Source organism: Balaenoptera borealis (assembly GCF_965194805.1).
Source record: "Balaenoptera borealis genome assembly, chromosome: 9".
NCBI classification, from domain to species: domain Eukaryota; kingdom Metazoa; phylum Chordata; class Mammalia; order Artiodactyla; family Balaenopteridae; genus Balaenoptera; species Balaenoptera borealis.
In genome coordinates this window covers 20,391,451-20,410,628 of record NC_138873.1, presented here as the reverse complement: position 1 = coordinate 20,410,628, position 19,178 = coordinate 20,391,451, and the positions used below count along the sequence as shown (strand labels likewise).

The 19,178-nt window shown below is 37.0% G+C and overlaps 1 protein-coding gene across 10 annotated transcripts in view; it reads left to right on the top strand.

Annotated features, from left to right (window-relative positions):
- Positions 1-19,178, top strand: part of UTRN (utrophin) — a 499,657-nt gene that overhangs the window by 416,545 nt on the left and 63,934 nt on the right. For all 10 annotated transcript variants that reach the window (XM_082405402.1, XM_082405400.1, XM_082405405.1 and 7 more), the window contains 3 exons: positions 4,230-4,291; positions 5,960-6,034; positions 13,732-13,933. In XM_082405402.1, the coding sequence (XP_082261528.1) occupies positions 4,230-4,291; positions 5,960-6,034; positions 13,732-13,933 (339 nt within the window). The remainder of the gene's footprint in view (positions 1-4,229; positions 4,292-5,959; positions 6,035-13,731; positions 13,934-19,178) is intronic.

Sequence of the window (19,178 nt, the reverse complement as noted above, 5' to 3'; positions counted from 1 at the left end):
GTGTTCTATTCATTGGTGTACAATCTTATTTGTGTTTAACTTTCTGTGGTTTGTGAGAATACATTATGAATAAGAATAGGTAGAAGCATATGCTACTTATTAACCTTACTGATTTAATATTTCCTCAAAGTCCATAAACTCTAGGGTCATGTGTTATCCCAACTGGGACACTTAAGAGTACGGGGGCACTTTAATAATTATATGTGACAGCAGGTATAAACCAGAACTGTCCCAGGTGTTGAAGGATAATTTTAAAAATTAGGTAATGGAGATCTAATACACAGCACAGTGATTTATAGACACCAGTGCTGTATGATAAACTTCAAAGTTGCTAAGAGACTAGACCTTAAATATTCTTACCACAAAAAAGGAAATGATGATTATGTGATGTGATAGAGGTGTTAGCTAACGCTGCAGTGGTGATCGTATTGCAATATACAAATATATCAAACCAACATGTTGTACGCCTTAAACTTACACAATGTTATATGCCAATTGTATCTCAATTAAAAATAATTTTTTTAATTTTAATAAAATTTAAACTAGGTAAAATCTTGACTTGTACAAATATTAAAAGAGCATGTGTCAAAGATTTCATTCAACTCACTAATTAATAAGGGAATGGGTAAGAAGTTATAACAGGTTCCAAGGAGAATACTAAGTACTAGTCTTCATAGTCAAGTTAGGGATGCTAAAATGAATTAACGATGGATGCAAAGCTGACAAATTGGTCAGTATCCATCAGGACAATAATCAACTGCATTTGAGTGGACACAATTTGCATTTCTGTGGACAAAATACCATTTGCATCACTATCAGTTTTCTTCATTTTGCAGAGTTTAAAATAGCCCAAAGATAAACTCAGCTACACAGGTGTATCACTCACTAATTTCTGGCCCACATCAAAGGCTTCACCATTTTTCCCCATGCAAGCAAAACTGGTCTGGCTGGGCACCCTAGTTAGTTATATGTTACATATTCTCTCTGTTGTTTGCCTCATGTGATTTGGACTTAACTCCTAATTGATGCTTGGTTAGATTTTTAATTTTTCGTTTTATTCTTGGACAGATTCCTGTGTCTGTTCCCTCTTACAAAGAGGATCTTTAGTAACAAAATTGCAACTTTATTTTATAGTTTATCAAGCTGTACAATGTTAAGTTCTACTCCTCTTTCATATTTGAGATTGGCCAGAACCTAAACTGTTGTTATTTTGGGGGGAAAATGCTTCTTTTATTCTGTTTTGGTTGCCTCCTCTGGGAGGGCTGGAAGCATTTTGGCAGAATGAGCTGACCAATCTGCAGCTGTTCAAATACTTGGAGCCTTTGGATTGAGTGTGGATTTTGCTTTAAAACCCTCCCCCAACTTAAAAAAAAAGAAAGAATGAAAGAAAGAAAATCCAACAGCCAACTGCATCTACTACTTTTTTTTTTTAACTGCTGTTTGGTAAGCTGCAGTTGTACTTTTGTAACGAGAGGCTGTGTTTATTTTCAGCGTTGGCAGTTCTGCCTAATGAATCAACTGGTATTGAGTTCACAAAGGGAGGTGCCGCTTCCCTCCTTCCATCTGTTTGCCAAATGTGTGTGTTCCCTCAGCTCCTAGTGGTGGTTTCACTAAAAAGAGCCATTAGCAAGCGGGTGTTCTCATGGAATTCTCAGTCCTCTGTCTGACTGCTTGGTGGTGTTTGTCCCTTGTGGTACCATAGAGGTTGTTTGCCAAAGCACAACACTTGTGATTCTAGAGAAAGTGTACTTATATTTGTTGTTTCAGTATAAAGTTTGGCTCTGCATTACTCATAGTTTTAGTTTGGTCCTTGAGCCTGGTTTGGTCCTTCACGATGGGATGCCTATCTCTGAGCAGCAGTGTTGCCATGGGGATTGAAATTACTCCAGAGAAGAGACAAGAGATCAAGTGAATACTGGTAGGCTCTCTTAAAACTGGGAGCCTGTGATGAATTTCTTTCCATTATACTGTATTTTCAGCAAATCCTTCTTTAATTCTTTTTTTTCTTTAATTCTTACTAATAGTAGGGAGGAGGTTGTTTTATTAGCAAAATTTGGAGATTTCTATTTTTATTTTGTACTTTCATTCATGTATTAGGAGCCTTTTAGGTCAGCACTTCTCAAACTTGAATGTGCATATGAATCACTTGAGATTTTGATGAGATGAAGATTCTGGTTCAGTACAGTTAGGGGTCTGAGATTCTGCATTTCTGTCAAGCTTTGGGCCACACTATGAACAGTAAAAATATCAGGGCACACAGCTTTGGTGCTTTCTCTGTGGTCTTTGGAGCAATTTAGATAGTCAAAGGGTAGAATGATGATTTGGTTGGTGTTTGGTAGCAAAATATTTGGAAATATTTGCCTTCGCATTGGTGTCAGGAACCCGGTAGAGGAATCAGACAACTTTCCAACTCTTCCAGAGACAGACCTTCACATTGAACATATGTTATTTTGTTTGAGATTTTGGAATTTCCAGGACATTTTACATACCTAATTTCAAATCTAAACTTGAAGTATTTTTCAAAGCAAATTATGAGTTGTTTGGGGGTTCTGTTACCTGTGTACAATAACATCGATTATGTTCTTTTCGCAGTTACATGCCCCACTTCTTGATATATTACATAGGTTTTAAACAATAATTTCCCTGAAATTTGATTGTATGAATATTTTAATATCACTGTCTCTTGTGTACTGTGCAATTTCACTTAGCTTACTAAACAGTTTTATAAAAACTGAGTGTCATCCAAGAAGTCTTTGGAGTACTATTAAATGTTATTACTCTATTCTGACCTAGATAATGGACAGTAAACTATTTTTTAAAAAGGCCACTGACCCACCGAAGAGGTGTTCACACATACACACACACACATACAAAGAAGGAACCTAATGTAAGAACTACATTGATCTGTATTATTACCCTTACCTTATTCCCAAAAACTTCTAATTAGTTTTGGAATTTACAAAAAAAGAGAAAGTATAAAAACTTGCTTCTAAATTGAAGAATAAGATCATGAGGAAAACTGTTCCAATACCTGTAAAAAATACTGGTTAACCAGGGGAGTCTGAGAGCTGAGAGAGGAGTGTGAAGTTAAAATGACAAAAGAGAAACACATATGTAAGGGGAGTGGAGAATCCAGATACTAATGAAGAGCATATCAGGGAGGAGAAACCATTTTTTTTCTCTACCCTCTTAGGTTCAATTTCTGGTGGCCTCTGAATTAAACTGACAAAAGGCAAATTAGCAGAGAAAAGAGTTTATTTATGGATGCAATCTGCATACAGTGATGAGTAACTCAAAAAGGAGGTTGGAATTTGGGGCTTATATATTCAATTTAGCAGGGGAAAGGAACTGGGGAGAAAAGGCTCCTATGAGAAGAACCAGTAGGTTTCTTTAGGAAAGATATGTGTTTCTTCAGGAGAACAAACATGAGATAAGAAAGTTTGTGATAATGTTTGTTTGTGCAGGTGCTAGTGGTTTTTCTGTCTTCTTCATAGCCCTGAAACTCTCCTAAGAGGATTTATGGTAGCCTCATTTCCAAGAAGATGCTACTTTTAAGTCAGATAAAGGGAGCTCTGACAAGGCTTCTTTCTGCATTTGTTGACTCTCAGATGTCTTCAGCTTAAGATAAGCTTTGTACCAACTCTAGGTTTCTGAGTGAGTCCCCACGGGGAAAAAGGGCAAATTTACACTGAAGAAAGAAAGACTCAAGGTTAAAGAGGGGGAAGACTCAGTAGATTGTGAGGTGGAGATGTTATTCACAGTTAAACTATTTCTCTGTTCTTTGGAAATCTGATTAGGACTTCTAAAGTTTAGCACCTCTTCAGAGCACTTCTGCTCTCAGAGGATTTATTCTGAATGAGCATCTATATCTACCGAACATGAGTAGAATTATTCTGGAGCCTACACTGATCTGGGTACATCAAGGCTGAGGCTCCAGGGTCCATGACAGTCACATTTTATATCTAGGTTTTAATCTTTAGCTGTAATGCTTTTTGAAATAGATAAAGCAAATTATTTCATCTATAGTTTCATGATATAATTGCTCAAATAAAAATCTATTGTTTCAAATATTAAGTAATAACTGGGCATCAGGTTTCTGAGTGATCCATCGGGGGATAATTTTGCATGTATCTTAAAAATTTGAATAAAAATCCTATTTACATATTTTCTGTGTGACAGTTATTATTTTATACATTCCTTTATTTAAATATATTACTATTTTTTTCCAGTCATCAAACACAGACAACCTGTTGGGATCATCCTAAAATGACTGAACTCTTTCAATCTCTTGGTGAGTGTTATTTTAGTTAATCGTAATGAATTAACCTAAACAACTGAGAGTTGTATATTCTTAAATGGACACTAGTCACCATCTTTCCTTACATGGCATGTTATGTTTAAAGGATCATGTCATGGGCATGTGAAAGCAGTTGAATTTCTACGGTCAATGCAATAAACAGATTTTACCTTTCTTCTTAAGAGAATGCAGGGTTTGAAATGGTGTGAGCCAAAGAAGGTTGATTTTAAAAGTAGTGTAATTTGTTTTACCTCTCTCATATTGAGTCGTCTTAAACTTCAGCTTTGAGTGAAAACAAAAACAATTAGAGTACAGCAGCCTCTAATCTACTGCTTTAAATGTGCTTTTCACTCACTTTATATTTAGTAAATATTATTAAGTTAGCTTGCCTAGTTTCATTTTGTCTAAGTTGTCATTAAAAGCTAAATTCATTTTAATATAAAAATACATGAAAACACGTGAGATGAGAATTAGGACCTTGTAGATTTCTAGTAGAATGTGACTTTGAACTGATTATTTAGCTGCTTCCCTTAGGTCATTCCAGTGGCTTTGAAAGAGTTTTCTTTTGGAGGGGGGCTAAGTTGCTGCTGGAGAGGGAGAGTGGCACCCCAAAGCTCTCATGCCCACTCCCATTTCAGCAAGGAGGGGGCACTCCTTTTCAGCTCTTTAAATATCAGGCTTCTGTGTGAGCTTCTGTTTGGGTAGGTGAGGACAGCTGCAAAGGTTATCAAGCAAGAGAAAAGCCACTGGATTGTTTAGTTGGTAAAACGAAGGGGCCAATGTTGATGATTTCTGAGTTTTCTTCTAACTCTTCTGGTCTCTCATACGGATACTCTGTCTTTAAGGAGACAGAGAAAGAAATTCCAGTGTCTTTTCTTTCTCAACTTGATGCCAAATCTTTAAGATTTTTTAAAAATTAGGATAAAATTGACATATGACATTATATTAGTTTCAGGTGTACAGCGTAATTGTTCGATATTTGTGTATATGTGAAATGATCACCACAGTTAAGTCTAATTAACATCCATCATCAAACATAGTTACATATTTTTTTTCTTGTGATGCGAACTTTTAAGATCTACTCTTTTAGCAACTTTTAAATATACAATACAGTATTATTAACTGGAGTTAATCTATTGTTTCTAAAGATTTGAGTATTGATTATAGTATAATTTTAACCAGATTGATAAAAGGGCAGAAGAAGCAAATAGATCAGGACAGAAGGAGCATAGAAATAAGACCAGCTTTGTGAGTAGTGAGATGGACAGCCTAGTTGACAGAAGACTGATTGTCCTTGGGGAAAATGCCCTGGAGGAGGATCCCTCTTAGCTGTAGAGAAGGCAGGGCCCTCAGCCTACAGTGGGATGTATTTATTAGGCCATGGAAAGTCAACAGGCTGTGTTTCCTTTTCCTCATTTCCCTCCGTTTCCTATTTGAAAATGCTTTCTTGAAATCTGTGTAGCACTGCTTTGGAAAGTATCTCACCATGGTGCTAATGAACATTTAATTATTTTCTTAAATGTTGTAGATTTTAGGAATAGACCTTTTCATGTGAACAGACATAATACTTTTCCATCACTGAAGTAAACAAATATATTCTTGCCATGCGATGTAAGTTCAATCGTAAGCATGCTTTTGAACGTGTTCCATTTTCCATTTCAGCTGACCTGAATAATGTACGTTTCTCTGCCTATCGCACAGCCATCAAAATCCGAAGACTACAAAAAGCACTATGTTGTGAGTTTATTCTGCCAAAGTTAATCACTCTGTTATTTGGATTGCCTTTCTTGTTTTTTTTTTTTTTAAGACAAAGATAAATGAAGAGGGTGATGTGTTTGTGGAGTTAATCTGATTTTCAGTGTACTTCACGCAAGGAGTTGGCTGTGTTTCTCTGAATGCCTTATTATTTGCCCCATCAGCATGCGTGCAGTAGTAAAATCAATGAACATATGCCATTCTCAGTTGGAGAACGAAATTAACCAAAATACAGGAGTCACATGAAAAGCTTTTTCAAAAATTATGCTGCCACCCAATTTAAAAGGATTAAATCAAGGAATCAAAGTAGTAGATCATTGCCTTTTTAGTACTTTGGATTCATTTGGAAGTGTAGGATTCCAAACAGTTTGAATCAATGCAATCATATGATAAAGAAATCCAAATTTGAACTGGTACCTAGAATATTAGATAAAGGGCTCTGTGTTCATTTAAACATGTCTTGAGACATTTAGTGTTATCAACATGAACTTTAACCTGTAGAGAGTATGTGCAGAGTGATAGTCTGTGATAGTTTTACTAAAGGATTATGCCTTTCCCCATAACCTAAATTTAAGTATATATATGAATGCTTGTAATAGAGTATAGATTTAAGCTGTCTGCATTCTACTTGTGGTTGCAGTTTTAATGATTGAGTCTACTCAAAGAACATTTAGGCTTTGTCAGGTAGTTAATATGGAAAGTAACATTTGCCTATACGTTTACAACAGCATAATTTGAATAATTCCAAATTATTATGGAATTATGCTGCCTTTTGTTAACAGTTGTTGTACGTCTAGGCTGTTCAGTGAAGCTTTGCAGAATACCCTTAGAAAAATGATATATTAAGGTTAAAGACCTGCTCTGTTAAGTCAGTAGAAATTAGAAGTACATTTTAAGCTGGTCACATGAGGAGAGCTGAGGAAAGAGAAGTGTAGAATCATTCCGAGAAAATATAGTAATGCAAAGCTTTAGAATAAGAAAAACAAGCTACGTGTGGAAGAGCTGTCTGAAGGGCTGAAGAACACCTCCAGATTAGGCGATGGACGAGAGGCTGAGATGGCCTGGAAGCCCGTAATCCTCGGAGCCCCAGAGATCATTGGCAGGTTGTAGTGGTCACAGCAAGTATGGCAGAATGACCAGTCCCAAAATATAAAGCCAGCACACTCTGGCTAGTGATCTGTATGTTGAGCCATAAGGGAATAAGAAGTGAATTAGGAGCACTCAGAAGGGATTTCAGTGAGCTCAGTCGGGCCAGGGTGACAGCAGTTTTGAAAGAGGCTCAGCTGCATGTCCAGAATCCAGCTGACAGAACTGGAAGGGCTTCTCAGGCCTGATGAGCTATAAAATGAGGACAAATGACTCAGCCACAAAATCTCCATTGATAGGAGACTGCTTTTATCACTGTGAACATGGGCCCAGTTTTTAGTAATATTTCTGGGCAGATAAACATATTAATGCATTTGCTGTTTTCTTCTGTGGGTTTTTTCGAGTCCTAAAGAAAAAACTCCATCCTTCAGCTCATCCCTCCAAACCAGAGGGGAGCAGAAGAGAGATGCCTCCCACCTCTAAACTAAACGACATTTAGTAACGCACACTTAGAAATATGCTGGGTTGTGTTCGATTGTAAACGTTCGCGGTGATGTCCTTAGGGCCACCTGGCTACCACTTTCCCCGCTGCCTCCTGACCCCACTGCCCTGCTATCGGGGCCTTGGCACCACTGATCCAGCTACCTGTTTATGATTAATCTGCTTCCTCCTCTCCCATCCTTTCTGTTTACTCGAAGTGCCCTGACCCTTCTTCCTCTGCAATCGTCTGTAACCCTTTAGTCCTCCCCAATTCTGTTAAAAATTTACTTCTTTTGGAAACATTTACAAGCTAATCCCACCTGCCTCCAGTTTTTCCAGAACTTTATGATGGCCTGTAACGACTTTTTCTCCCATCAGCACCTCTTGCGTGGCTTTGTGTGACAGGTAATGTGAGGAGGATTGCCCCATCTGTGTTGACACCTGCCTTAGGTCAACGGTTGCCTCTCATTTCATGTAAATCTCCCCCCAGCACAGTGTCCTAACAAAGAGGGCACACTGTTTTTACTGTCATTGTTCATTTATGTATTGGACTCCAAGACTGTGCAAGAGATAAAACAATATAAAAAGACTTGGTTCCCACACTCAAGGAACGTAAATTCGGAGATAGCACGTTACACGTGGACACAACCCCCCTGCTTACAACAGATCCTGCTGCCCTCGGCACAGAACGGCCTTTGCCTTGGCCGGTCTCTGCATTCACCTCGTTCACCACAGCCCACGGTGGGCTCTCACAGTTCTAGTGGACATTGAAATGGCGACCTCTGTATTTTGTTCCTCTTGCCTGAAGAGCCCCTGTCTTAGCTCTTTGTGGCTGGCGCGTTCTTTTCCTTTTTAGGTCCTAGTTTAACTCACCCATCTCTAATGAGTCTTTCTTGGCTACTCTACTCCAAACTAGGTCACTCCTGATTTTCCATGTCATAGATTCCGTTCTTTCCTTATGTGGCACTTGTCATAATATTTCATATTCTGTGTATTTACTTACTTACCATCTGTCTCTCCAAATGAGCTAAGCTTTCATGTGAGGGCTGAGTCTGCTTTCTTCTCCACTTCAGGCCTCATACAATCTCTGGCACAGAGCAGTCTCCTAGGACACAAGTGAATGATTTTTTTTTTTTTATAAATTTATTTATTCATTTATTTATTTTTGGCTGCGTTGGGTCTTCGTTGCTATGCACGGGCTTTCTCTAGTTGCAGCAAGCGGGGGCTACTCTTTGTTGCAGTGCACGGGCTTCTCATTGCGGTGGCTTCTCTTTGTTGTGGAGCACGGGCTCTAGGTGCATGGGCTTCAGTAGTTGTGGCACGCAGGCTCAGTAGTTATGGCTTGCGGGCTTTAGAGCACAGGCTCAGTAGTTGTGGCACACGGGCTTAGTTGCCCTGCGGCACGTGGGATCCTTCTGGACCAAGGATCGAACCCATGTCCCCTGCATTGGCAGGTGGATTCTTAACCACTGTGCCACCAGGGAAGTCCCCATGAGTGAATGCTTTGAGTTTGAAAATTATCGGAGTACTCCAGGAAATATGTATAGGATTTATAGTAGCACTTAATAATAGTAACATTTGTTTCATTTTGGCATATTCATAAATATGATATACAGCAGCAAAAATAAATAAACTAGTAATCAGCATCAACATGGTTGAATCTTAGAATTATAAAGTTGCGTGAAAAAAATCAAGTAGCAGAAGAAATTTGTACAATTTGATTCCATTTATTTATATAGTTCAAAACCAGGCAGAACTAAGTGCTCTGTTATTTAGGGACACATATATACTTTCAGAAATTAAAAGTGAAATACAAAGATTAGTGGTTCTCCCTGTGATTGTGAGGGGATGTAATTAAGGAGATTTTTCCAACGAGCTTCCAACATACAGTGATAGCCTCTTTCTATAGCTGTGTAATGAATTAATGGGAGCTTGTTCTATTATTTTTCTTTAGACCACACATATGTATTATACATATTCTTTTGTGTTTTGATTTAAAAACTTTATGTGCCAGGCAGCAACAGAGAAGTCAAAGGGAAATACTGGCAGAGATTCCCTTCATTGTGAAGAGTAAGGCAAAGCTTCCTTGAGTAGGAAGCATATCAGCCAGGATCTAAAAGCCACACAGGATTTAGGCACATGGCTGTAATCAAGGGTAAGAAGGAAGGGAGTTATATTCATAAGAATCAAAGGCTTGGATGGAGTTCAGGGAACATCATGTAATAATGGAGTCTAAATGGAGTAGCTTATGAGCTAGTTTGTCCAGTATTCTGAAATGTCCTTAAAATTGGTTTAGGTCCAGTTTCAAGGTCTTTTTTTTTTTTTTTTTGAGCTGGTTATTTTATTTATTTATTTATTTTAAGTGGGGATCACTTTTTTTTTTTAATTATTTATTTATTTATTTATTTAATTTTGGCTGTGTTGGGTCTTCGTTTCTGTGCGAGGGCTTTTCTTTCTAGTTGCGGCAAGCGGGGGCCACTCTTCATCGCGGTGCGCGGGCCTCTCACTATCGCGGCCTCTCTCGTTGCGGAGCACAGGCTCCAGACGCGCAGGCTCAGTAGTTGTGGCTCACGGGCCCAGTTGCTCCGCAGCACGTGGGATCTTCCCAGACCAGGGCTCGAACCTGTGTCCCGCGCATTGGCAGGCAGATTCTCAACCACCGTGCCACCAAGGAAGCCCCAAGGTCATTTTTAATGAAATCTTCTCTGATTCCCTCAGTTTTTTGTTCCTCAAGCTCTCACAATGTTGTGTTTAATGTTTGGATATTTTCTTTATAGATTGGGGTGCTATAGAACAGTTTTCTGTTTTGTGTAAGTTAGGACATAGGGCCAATCGTGGATGTATGCATTAGGCAATATCTAAGATCAAAGGACCAAGGGAAGAGAGGACAAGTAAAGAGTTCAGGTGAAAGGTGATGGAGGCTGAGCATAGGAGGGGAGATGAGGGCATGGATTTGTAAGGAGGAAGGAGAGCTAATAATTGGGGGGATTTGGTACTTGATAGATTGCAGAGTGTGCAAGAAGGAGAGTGGTAGGATATCTTGGGATTTGCAGACTCATGGTCTGTGTAGTAACAGCATTACTGGATTTCTGCATAACAAAAAGGCAAGACCTTTATTTGGACATATTAAGGTGGAGATTCCTGGAAGACGCTAATATAGCTCTGGTTGGGGACAAAGCAGCAAGAATGTGGATCAGGTATTCAAGCAGGAGATCAGGATGAGAAAACAGAACCTGGAGTCATCCAGAGAGAAGTAATAACTGTAGTAATGAAAGTGAATGAGAGCATCAGGTTTATAGAGGGAAAGGGCAGACATGAGACCTTGAGTGCCACTGACTTTTCTGAGCTGTCCGGGGAAGAGGAGATAGGAAATGTGCTAAGAAGGGACAGTCAGACAGAGAGGAGGAGAGTCATAGAAGCCCAAGGTCGGATGCTAAACAGTGTGTGTTTTTGCAGAACAGGAGAATGATGATCCAATTCCATTCAACCCCCTTTGCCTCATTGTGGGCTTAAAGAAAAGCCTGAAAGTTGGTAGAAAGTGATTCTGCTATTTGTTTCATTTGCTGCACGACTGAGCTGTCATTTGTCTCCCTTTGAAAAGAGAAAATCATAATTTTCTGTGACTTAAATGTAGTCAGTCTTTAAAGGTACCTAAATGTGACACACTTCAGGGAGATGTATTCCTGGCTTAAGCACGAAGGCAAAGTGTCAGAGTAAATCACTAAAAATTGAAGACATGATAGTCTGTGGGATGTGGCAAATTACTGTCACAGCTACAAAGTGTATCACAAAGGAGGCTTTTCCAGAAGAAATACAAGAACAGCCTGATTCAGGAAATGGTCTTTTTGGAATTTGGTCTTTTGTCACCCTTAGGCCATGTAGGGATGTAATAGTGCTGTGTTGCTGGGATAATTACTGTTGAAATTCAGAAAACTTAGAGCATTTTGGCAATATTTGAATATGTTTCTTTATATCTATGAGGAATTATAGTTCTGTGGCCATTGTCATTTATTAAGCACTTCTCTTTGTCAAGTACTGTGAAGAACGAATTTGAATTTTACTCCTGCCCTCTGGAAGTTTATAATTGAAAATAGTGTACAGCGCCAAGAAATGAGGTACAAATGACAATGAAAATTCCAGATGGTTCTTTTTTTTTTTTCTGACACCATCTCGAACTCATGTGAAGCTTATACAGGTTACTTTTGTAATTAGCTGAAATTTTACCAGTGATGCATTTGACATCTAAAGAAAATGGACTCATCTTTTGTCCACACTTGTGTGTTCTATATTTGTGTCTTTCTCTCTTTTAAAAAAAATGACTTCTCTGTTGAGTTGTTTTAAAAATAATTTTAATCTGCATAATTTTAAAGCAGTTCTTTTCCATTGTAGATAACTTGGGGAAAAAAATCATTCTATGGTATTTAAGCAGCTAGACACATTTCGTAAATGTCTTTAAAAAATTCAAAATTAGTGGTTATTCAATGGTTAAAAATAGAAGAATACAAAGGAAGCTATTTGTTCATTTTACTTAATTGTCAAAATATGTCATACTTTTGAGGGAACAGTTGTGTATCATGCAAAGAGAAAGTAGTTGTTTATATATTAAAAAAAGTTTTCCCAAGTTTATTTTTTTAACGTTAAAAAGTTAAGTATGGAGATGGGGAAGAATTTTATAAAGCAGTCATTTCCATGAGCAGACCTTAAGTTCATGTGGTTCTGTAATTTTCCAAACCTATATGTTTAGATTTAGAAGAGTCATCTCCACACTCAGTAAATGTATAGATACATGGCAGTTTGATAATCTAATATGTTTTCCTGTTTTCAGTTAGCTAATGAAGGACTCAAAGTTGATTGAAAGGAAAGATTATGTAATGTTCTTCTCTTTGTCTAAACTCTTCCTCCTGGCCTTGGAGGGCGCCCCCTAGGCCAACATGGCCTGCCCCCTGAGCTCTGTGCGTTTACTCACGGTAACGATGTGCCACCCATGTGTGACCACACTGCCATCATCGGTTCTCAGAGCTGCCTAGACTTCCTTGAATTCTTGTCTTTTTTCAAGCAGTTCTCTCTTCCTGGAATTCTTTCCTTGCTTTATATGGATCTCTTGTATCTTAGCTATTTTTTAAGGTCCATTTCAAATCCCACCTTCCCAGGGAGCTTTTTCTAGGCTCCTTCCACTCCCCTAGCAGTAATAGTTCTCGTAGAAATTTATGTCTTCTTCTTTTAGGGCATTTCCACTCCCTTTAGTGAAGTTATCAGTATGCTTATCCTACTTCTCAGACTGGCCACCTTCAAGAGCAGGGCTCCACTTTATCCTTATGTGCCCACCCTGCATAGTCTAGCACCAGCCATGCCCACTGTAGAGGTTCTGTCCATGAAGGGTAAGGAATGGGAGCAAATACATGAAGAGCCGTGGATGGGTGGACCTGTACTGTGAACCTCCTATAATCCTACCTAGCTACAAGTTGCCTATGTGCCAAAGGGTCATGGGAAGCAACCCAGGTTAGAGCCAGATTTTGAGGGACTTACAGACCAGGCTTGATTCAGTAGGCGGTGGAGAACTATTATTTTTCTCCAAACCTGTTTTATTAACGGAATATCTTCAGTGAACTTTGTATCTCATGATGTACATGTGGAGAAACTGTTTAAGAATGATCAGTTACACAGTGGTATAAAGGATGAATGAGAGAGTGGTGAGCTGGTTGCTCTCAAAAGTTAGGAGAAAGAGCAATGTCGTATTTTAGATGTTCTACCGTTAGGATTAGACTTAGAGATTTATGCTTTCCTACATTTAAAAGTACAAAGAAGCTGAAGAGAGGAAAGCCAGAAAAGTAAAGTAGGAAAAATTTATATTCCAAAGAGTGAAAAGTGAGGTCATATTGAAAAGTGGCAGAGTTTAGATTCAAAAGCATAAACATAAGAGATGTGGATAAAAGAAGAGTTTAGAGATGTAAGAATGGAAATGCTATTTATTTCTTTAAAAATTGAAATTAGCTAAAAAGGATAGATTCTTAAATTGAAGAATCAAGCTAAAAACTCAAGACTGGCAGTGGTTTTGTTTCAGTGTTGTTCTATAATGTAATGACTGTGCATATTCCTTTTTCTCACCTGATTAGTGGATCTCTTAGAGTTGAATACAACAAATGAAGTTTTCAAACAGCACAAGCTGAACCAAAACGATCAGCTTCTTAGTGTTCCAGATGTCGTCAACTGTCTGACAACAATTTATGATGGCCTTGAACAAATGCATAAAAATCTGGTCAACGTTCCTCTCTGTGTCGATATGTGTCTCAACTGGCTACTCAATGTATATGATACGTAAGTGCATTTTTTCCCATTAAAATACAGTCATTGGGTGAAATATGTTGATAGTGCAAAATGTCTAAATTTTTAAAGTGAATTTTTAAGAAAATACTTTCTTTCAAAGTCCTTTTCCCAGTGGAAATATTTATGTTAATTGTTGAAAAGGAACGACTTTCCAAAAATTGAGCTCTTAACCAACAATAGAACAAAAAAGAATGTCCATCTATGATTTTAAGATTTTGCTTCAATTTATAAAGCCTGTCAAATTTGTAGTGTTTTTAGTCACCATGCTAGGGGAAACCTAATGGAAAGAAGTCCGATTTCCTCCTCCATAATGTTTTATAGTATTTCTTTTTTCAAAAGACAAAATTTTGTAGTTATTGTTATTAACTTTAAAATTTGTTGGCTCGTAATAATCCACTCTGCATTTCTTGTATGACAACTTAAGAGCAATTTGGCAATTAAAAGGATTTAATTTCTCTTTTGGTATTAGCTTTATTTATTACAGTGGTGGTTATGTGTATATATGGTGTTTTAAATAATTTATACTGTAGGACACTCCAATATCTGTAATTTAATTAGATGCTCACTGTTACATAAAGAGCACTCCCAGCTTTCAGCAAAACTCATTTGCCATTAATCTGGCTTTTTTAAATGTGACAATGCGTTTGTAAAATAATCAATTCTAGAAGGACCTGCTGTGGGCTGACATTTCTGAAACATTAAGAATTATTCATTCTTCTGGTAGGGGGTTAAAGTATGCAAAGATGAAATAAGAAAATTAGAACTATTGTTTTTCTGTCAGACTCTAAATTTTATTTTCTGTTAATTAGCTGTATGAAAATTTGTGCTTATCAGTTTTTTATTGATTTAGAAAGAAGATGGATGATAGTTCATAAATGCACGCATGGTTTAGCAGCTGACTGATTCTGTATAAGAAGTAAATGATAGATACAAGAGCTTTCAAGAGCTTTCAGTTAATTAAAATTTCATTTATTCTTTTGATTAGAAAAGTCTTTTATCTTTCAATACTGACAAATATCATAACAATGTCTTTTTTTAAAATAATCAAATAGCCATTGTGTGCTTGAGGCTCTTAATAAACTTACTGAAGAACAGATAGCATGGATCTCTGTTACCATGATGAATGTGGGCTTTACTATCTCCGTGTGATATCTTTCAGTACATTTCATTTTAACGCAAATTTTTATACTCCTAGGGTAAAATACGACTGTTAACATTAATTCACTGTTAACTTGATCTTCAATTTTTTAACCCTCTAAGAGACATTTTCTATAGTAAATTCACTAAAATAACCGGTCAATTAGGTGTTTTAACTACAAAGCCTATAACTTAATTTTATGTCCCAGGAAGAATGCTAAAGTCATGGGATACTTAGTTAAGGACTTCATTAAGCTCTATGGAGTATGGTAGAGCCAGAGGTGTGTATTTTGAGCCATGTTTTAAGGAAGAACTGGAGAAGATGTTAAATCACCCTGCTTCGGCATTATCTGTGGCTCTAGCACTCTACTTGGGCTGCCTTAACAAAGTGTCACAGACTAGTTGGCTTAAACAACAGAAATTTATTTCTCATAGTCCTGGAGACCGGAAGTCCAAAGTCAAGATGTCAGCAGGGTTGGTTTCTTCTGAGGCCTCTCTCCTTGGCTTATAGATGGCTGTCTTCTCCCTGTGTTCCCACATGGTCTTTCTTCTGTGTGTGTCTGTGTCCTAATGTTCTATAAGAACACCAGTCATATTGGATTAGTCCCCACCCTAATGACTTCATTTCAACTTAATTACCTATTTAAAGACTTTCTCCATATATAGTTGCATCCTGAGGTACTGGGAGTTAGGACTTCAACACATGAATTTTAGGTGGATGTAACTCAACCCATAACACATCCATATGCTGTTTTCACTGGACAGCCCAAAGGGAATAGTGCCACTTAGTTGGGAAGGAAGCAGTATGTGAAACATCGTAATTCATATTATAGGGAGTTAAATGTTGGCATATTTTCGCTTTCTACCGTCAAATGTGAACACATGAGAAATGCAACACAGAGATACTGTTTCTTATTTAGAAAGACAGTATCTTGAAATTTTCCTTTTTAAAAGACAAAAAGCTTTTAGGATTTATCTCCCTTCCATGCCAAAGAAATATAGCAAAGACCATGCTAGGTTAGAACAGTGTCCGTTCAGTCGAGTTTTCCACCTTGGAGAGGAATATCATGAATTAACCTAAGGAAAAAGTACAGTTACTCATATGATGGTAGTCTCAGAGGGCCAGAGTTGATTACCTAAATTTCTCTAGCAACTATGACTTATTCCTTTATCCAAACAAGTTATTAACTGTTTTCAAGTCATTAGTTTCCTTTGAGAATCTGATGGAATTATGATCTACTCCATCCAATGCACCAGGACGTTATGGACCCCTAAGAAGTCTCTGAACCTTGGAAATGGTACCATGATCTAACCCGTCCATTCATTCAGTTAATCTGACATTCATCTATTAACCATATATTTTTTACTGCATTGCTTTGTGCAGTATTTTTTACTGCACTGCTTTGGTTGCAGCCAGACCTGGTATTTTCAGCCCTTGAAATATATTCAACCAGCTCTTGAAATAATGAGTGATGCACACACAGGAGATCCTAGAATTCTAGAAGCAGCAGGACTTTGAGGATCTTCCATTCTGCCCTCTTCATTTTACTGATTGAGAAACCAACCCAGTGAGATAAGACAACTTATCCATAGCCACCTACTGCATATTAGTAGTAGATATGGAACTATATTCAGCTTTTTTGATAATCACTTGATTATTCCTACCATACTGCCATATCTAAGAAAGATAGTACTTTATAAATTATATTGTTTACTGTTTCTTTCAGCTTTTAACATGTACCCAACTCCTAATATTCTGAATTGTCTGAAAAGAGAGTCTATTTTCTTCTGTTGTAGAGGACAAGAATCCAAATTTTTGGTTCTGGTTGCTTTAAAACTTGGCAGCAGCTTAACTTTTGGCATCTCAATTTCTCATCTGAAAAATTGAGATAAAAATATCTGCTCTGCTTCACATATATAAGTGATTGTGAAGGGCAAATGAACTAATAAATATATAGAAAGGACTTTATAAAGATAAAATTGATTCCATTTATAAGTTCACAACCTCTCTCAGTCTTCATCTTCCTGGGCTAAAAAGTCTTAATTCCACAATCTTCCTTCTAAATTTAGTGGAAATTAAATTTGTTTAAATCAAGATTTAAAGCAGTAGTCTGGATTTCTTGGTTTAAATTATTTTGTCCCTGCAGAGAATATTAACCTCATTTGATACAGTGTTAAGTCATTTTTCCCACTATTCCAAGGTGGATATAATTTTATTTATAAGGTACATATCTTTCTGGTTGAATTAATTTCAGGAGTTATTTATGAGAACTATCAGGGAATCAAATACTTAAATATTGTGTTATGTCACTCACAATAAATTTCATTGACTCCCTGTTACCTTTCAAATTCTGATATCTTATTTAACATCAAAGCCCTCTATCATCTGGCTCCCTATAACCTGGACAACTTGAGCAACCATTTACTCTTGATGCAAGTTCTCACTGTACCTGATGAATCCTGCCTCTGGTGCTCACATCCCCTTCCTCTGTCCCCTTGTCTGAGCATTTCCTATGATAATCTACTTTCTCTTAGTCAGGATAGTCCAGGTGTGTCGTGCCTTCAGTGTCTGATTTTAGACTTATCTTCTCTATCAAATGTTGTGAGACTAATAACTACTCAGACTAACCACCAGTCATTCATGACTAGTCAGCCACAATTACCTCATTTATGTCCATGCGTAAGATTGGTCTAATATTTTCTTATGATTCTCTAGTTGTTTCCTTGTCTCACCTCTCCAGCTAGTCATGGGTAGGAAACATGTCTTACACTTTTCTCTTGGTCCCTATGGAACATAGACCAATGCTGGGATCACAGTAAGCCTTCATAATCGTTGATGGTGCCATGAATGGATGGTTGCCATTTTCAGTAGTCTTCCTGATGATGTTCCTTTCTGGTGTTGTCACCAAAGACTGGAGATCAGCCTCCAATACGTACCAGTTTGATCTTTTTTTCCCTTAAAGGATTACTTAGTCCTTAGCCACAGTCATGTACTAGTCTATTTGCACAGTCTTTTGTTATTTTCTTCAAGTCTATTGTCTGATTGTGTACAGAGAATAAAATTTCCTGATTTTTGGAGGGAAGAAAACATGGTCTATTTTTGTGTGATAATTAGGAAACACCTGAAAAATATGAAGTAGAAACACACTTCACAGCATGGCTCAGTTTAAGGTTAATTTGGAACTAGTATTTCTATAATTGTGGGAAACTGGAATGAGTATATAAACTTTAGGTTTCTGCTTATAATGGCTATATTTATTTTAAAATTTAAGTATTAGTTATTTTATAGGTCAATTCTGAATGTTGTACACGTACATAGCAAGGGTTCAATATGTTTGTTGGGTATGATTTAGTATAGATTATAAACTCTAGGCTATTGAGGGACTATTTTGAAAATACATTTTACCAATCCCTAAGCATGTTTTCCTTTTTTATTTATTTCATACTTTATATGTCATTGTATGTTTACAGAAACTTAATTGGGTATTTATAATTTGAGAATGAAAGATATCAATTAGTCGTAATAGTAAAAATATCAACGAGCCAGACTTAAATACAGTTTGACAATAAGGATACTTAAAATTAAAGTTACATGGTACAAATATTTATATGTTTTTAAATAGCATGAATTACTAAATTTTAAGTATTCATGTAATTATGTAAACATTTAGTTATAGGTTTTGAATGTGTTGTACTTGTGTATTGAAAACATACCATAAGAAAATTAACAGTAAAAGCTGAAACTGAAAACTGATCCTGTTTATATGAAATAATAAAGATAGAAATCTTTATATCTTGATTTTTTTCTGGACTGTGTGTTATTTCATAGCAAGGATCATGGATTAATTTTTGTAGCTTCTGCATTACCCTTTCCCCAGCCCCAGGATCTAGTACAGTGTGACATTTGGTAAACAACTCATTTATTCTTTGATAAAAGACAGAATAAATATAACTCTATGCTTTTAAAGATAAAATTATTCTTCCAGTCAAATTATAAGTGAAATTGAAATGGTCTCTCATTGGCATAATATGAAGCTATTTTCTAGTGTTAATTAATTAATATGTTTTGTATTTAATTATAATTTGATACTTCCCCAAA